Raw genomic sequence first — 3591 nt, forward strand, 5'->3', positions numbered from 1 at the left:
AGCGGCCACGGGACCGGAGCCTTCTTCCTCACTTCTTGTCTCCTTTCGCCTCCTACCTGGATCTATTTGTCTGCTCCGAAGCCGCCTTCATTACCCACTGACAGGAGCGTGTATTTATTTGCTTATAAACCTGTTACAATAAATGATTATTCGAACGGCGTCATTCGTACCTTAATGACGAGCGGGCGCTACTTTTTGATGAATGACATCTCAGGCTCGGAAGGATGTATGGGTCATTTTGACCAGTCATTCCCTCGCTCTGGCATCCCACAATTTTTTCCGCCTCCCTCCAAAAGAGATAATAATATTTAGAGGCGCTCGCTGGGGCTGAATGAGAATTAGCCCGAGGCGCAGTCCATCATTAGGACAGTCCAGCCCGGCCACTGTGACATTTTTTAGAAAGCTGAGATGATGGAAAGAATAAGAAAAGAGATGATTCTGATGGAGAGAGGGCTGCACAGCCCCACAACCGCCAAGAGGTTCTCCAGTTTGTCGGACTCGGCTGGCAATGCTGTGCTCGAGGCCCTGGAAAATTCTCAGCACCCGGCTCGCCTCAGCCCGCGCCTGCCATCCGCTCCCCTGCACGGCGCGCTCGGAGACCTGCCGGCCAAGGGCAAGTTCGAAATAGACACTTTATTCAACCTGCAGCACCCGGGCAGCGAGAGCACCGTCTCCTCCGAAATCGCCACCGCCGCCGAGAGCCGCAAGAAGCCGGGTCATTATTCTGAGGCAGCCACCGAGGCGGACATGAGCAGCGACGTGGAGGTGGGCTGCTCAGCGCTGCGCTCCCCCGGCGGCCTCGGGCCCGCGCCGCTGAAGGAAAACAATGGCAAAGGTAACCGCCGCCGCCCCATTGCGCGCTCCTCCCTGCTTCTCCGTGGTCCCCGCCGGGTCCCTTTGCCCCTCTTCGACCCTCTTCATTCCCCCTTCACCGCTGCCGCGAGCGGTGGTGGCGGGACGGTGCCTGGGGGACAGTGCCCTCCAGCTCTGCTCCCAGCGCCCACCAGCCAGGCGCAGGCCTGGGGCGCCCAGCGCGCACCCCTGCCCTGGCTGCGGAGCCAAAGACAATGTGTCCATCCACGGATGGGGCCAAAAGCCCTAGAGAGTCGAGGGACCCCAAGCAAGCGGCTGGGCCACGTCTGGCGAGGGGAACACTGGGCAGCAGCTTGGAACTCCCTTACCCACCGCTCCCGACCGCCCAGGGCCAGGTGGAGGGGCACTTTTCTGGGTAACCGGAGAGTACCTAGCCGGGCACCTCGGCTGGACACGCTCGAGTCCTCGGGAGAGAAAGGTGAAAGTAGATTTTAAGCCCTAATGGTTCTAATTCGAGCTTCTGTTGTTTAGTGAATCTTAAAATCATTTTAACCAAACGCAAAAGACTGTCAGAAAGGTTAAAGGCCACGCAGAAAACTGCCTGGCGGCCTCCAGACCTTGACAAGCCAAGAGCTTCCCCAACTGCACTCGGATATAGGCATTTTTCCCCCCTCCTGAAAATTCTGAATTGTTAAAAGAAAAAAAAAAACAAACAACCAAAACCAAGCTAAAACACGTCCCCTAATTCCGTTTGTATCATTTGGTTATGAAGGGCTCCCCAAACTTTATTGATTCCATTAACAGCAGCAATTTGTAAGCCTGACAGACCCTGTCAATAGAGGCAGCGCCTGGCCTTCCAGTCGCGGTTTCCCCCTCGGCGCAGCCCAGGCGCGGGGCTCCGGGGCTCTGATTCCCGCGGCGGCTCACGCGCTGTCGCCGTCTCTTTGCCAGGGTTCGCGGACGGCGGCTCAGCCGCGGGCAGCACCACGTCCACGTCGGGCCCGGGCCTGGGAGGCCTGCATGGAGGCGGAGGAGGTAGCGGCGGGGGCGCGGCGCTGGGCGGCTCGGGCTCGGGCGCCGATCAGGTGCGGCGCTACCGTACGGCGTTCACCCGCGAGCAGATCGCGCGCCTGGAGAAGGAGTTCTACCGGGAGAACTACGTGTCGCGGCCCCGCCGGTGCGAGCTGGCCGCTGCTCTCAACCTGCCCGAAACCACCATCAAGGTATCGATCCCAGGACACGCCGGCCGAGGCCTCCCAGGGGGCACCTGGCCTGGTTTTTGTTTCTTTCCTCTTTCCTGGGTGGGTAGCCAAGGGCCTGGGAACTGGCGGGAGGTGGTCTTCCAAAGAGCTGACTTATTTCTAGGCTGAGGTTGACCTTGGTCGGCCTGGCTGACCTGGGAAAGCCCCCCAATGGCGCTGACTCGGCCACAAATCGACAGGCCTGCTCAGGTGGCCCAGGCCGTGCCCACGGCCCCCTCAGCTGCAGGGGCAGCAGGCTTTGTTCCTCTAGCACCAACAGGAGGTGAAACTTTTCGTTTGCTCTTGATCTTGGAGATTTATTTTCCACATAAATCGTTACGACATGGAGAAAAAGATTCTGTATTTTAGAAAAATCGATTGGGTTGAGAAAGTAGTATCCCAAACATTTTTCTCTTGGGCGGCAAAGGGTGGATGGGTGGGAAGGCACCCTCTTGGGGCAGGGGGAACACACGAAATTGTCCTCGTTGTCTTTAGGTGATTATTTTCTTATACGCCAGGGAGAGATCTAGCTGGGAGGTTGGATGATTTTGGCGAACACTTCACGAGGGAATTCACGTCCCAGAAGAAGAAGCTCCATGGGTAGGGCAGGGGGGCAGAGATCTCGCTCCTTGGGTTTGGGCCCCTTCTGTGATTTAAGGTTGTGACGAATGATGTCTTTATTAGATACAACGCTGGAAGGAGGGGGGTAGAGAAGTCTCCTCAGTTTAAGGGGACATTGCTCCTTCAGCAATGTCTCCAGTACAATCATCTTTTCAAGATAGAAAACGGACCCCTGTCTCTGGGGCAGCTCCAAGGACTCCAGACCTCACGCGGCCAATCTGCTAGGCTGCCCGGAATCCAGGTCCGCATCCCAGGATTGTAAGAGAAGGAGCTAGGCGAGGCCGGGCTCAGATGGGCGACAGGAGGGACAGAAGAGGTCTGGCAGGGACAAGAGAGGACAGGAAAAGAGCAGACGCGCGGGACACCTTGCGCCCTGGTGCTGCGCCCTCTCCGGTCAGGCCCGTGCGCGCGCGCAGGGGCCCCAGCCAGGCAGGCCCGGCGGGGAGCAGGCCCGGCCTGCCAGGCCCAGGAGGGGCGGCAGGCCCTGCGGCAGGAGCCTCGCAGCTCCCTAACCGGGCCGCGCACGGCTGTCCCTGCAGGTGTGGTTCCAGAACCGGCGCATGAAGGACAAGCGGCAGCGCCTGGCCATGTCCTGGCCCCACCCGGCCGACCCCAGCTTCTACACCTACATGATGACGCACGCCGCCGCCACCGGAAGCCTGCCCTACCCCTTCCACTCGCACGTGCCGCTGCACTACTACCCGCACGTGGGCGTCACGGCCGCCGCCGCCGCTGCCGCTGCCTCGGGAGCCGCTGCCGCCTCGTCGCCCTTCGCCACCTCCATCCGCCCGCTGGACACCTTCCGCGCCCTCTCGCACCCCTACTCGCGGCCCGAGCTGCTGTGCAGCTTCCGCCACCCGGGCCTCTACCAGGCGCCCGCCACCGCCGCGGGGCTCAACAGTGCGGCCTCGGCGGC

The 3591-nt window shown here is 60.3% G+C and overlaps 1 protein-coding gene across 1 annotated transcript in view; it reads left to right on the top strand.

Moving 5' to 3' along the window:
• Positions 1-408: 408 nt before the first annotated feature.
• The window catches only part of EVX2 (even-skipped homeobox 2), a 3565-nt gene continuing 382 nt past the window's right edge, over positions 409-3591 (top strand). The window contains exons 1-3 of the mRNA XM_006878962.1: positions 409-835; positions 1765-2036; positions 3215-3589. Coding sequence (XP_006879024.1) covers positions 409-835; positions 1765-2036; positions 3215-3589 — 1074 coding nt within the window. The remainder of the gene's footprint in view (positions 836-1764; positions 2037-3214; positions 3590-3591) is intronic.

Source organism: Elephantulus edwardii, unplaced genomic scaffold, assembly GCF_000299155.1.
Source record: "Elephantulus edwardii isolate Elephantulus edwardi_28Jun2011 unplaced genomic scaffold, EleEdw1.0 scaffold00001, whole genome shotgun sequence".
In the NCBI taxonomy this organism is placed as follows: domain Eukaryota; kingdom Metazoa; phylum Chordata; class Mammalia; order Macroscelidea; family Macroscelididae; genus Elephantulus; species Elephantulus edwardii.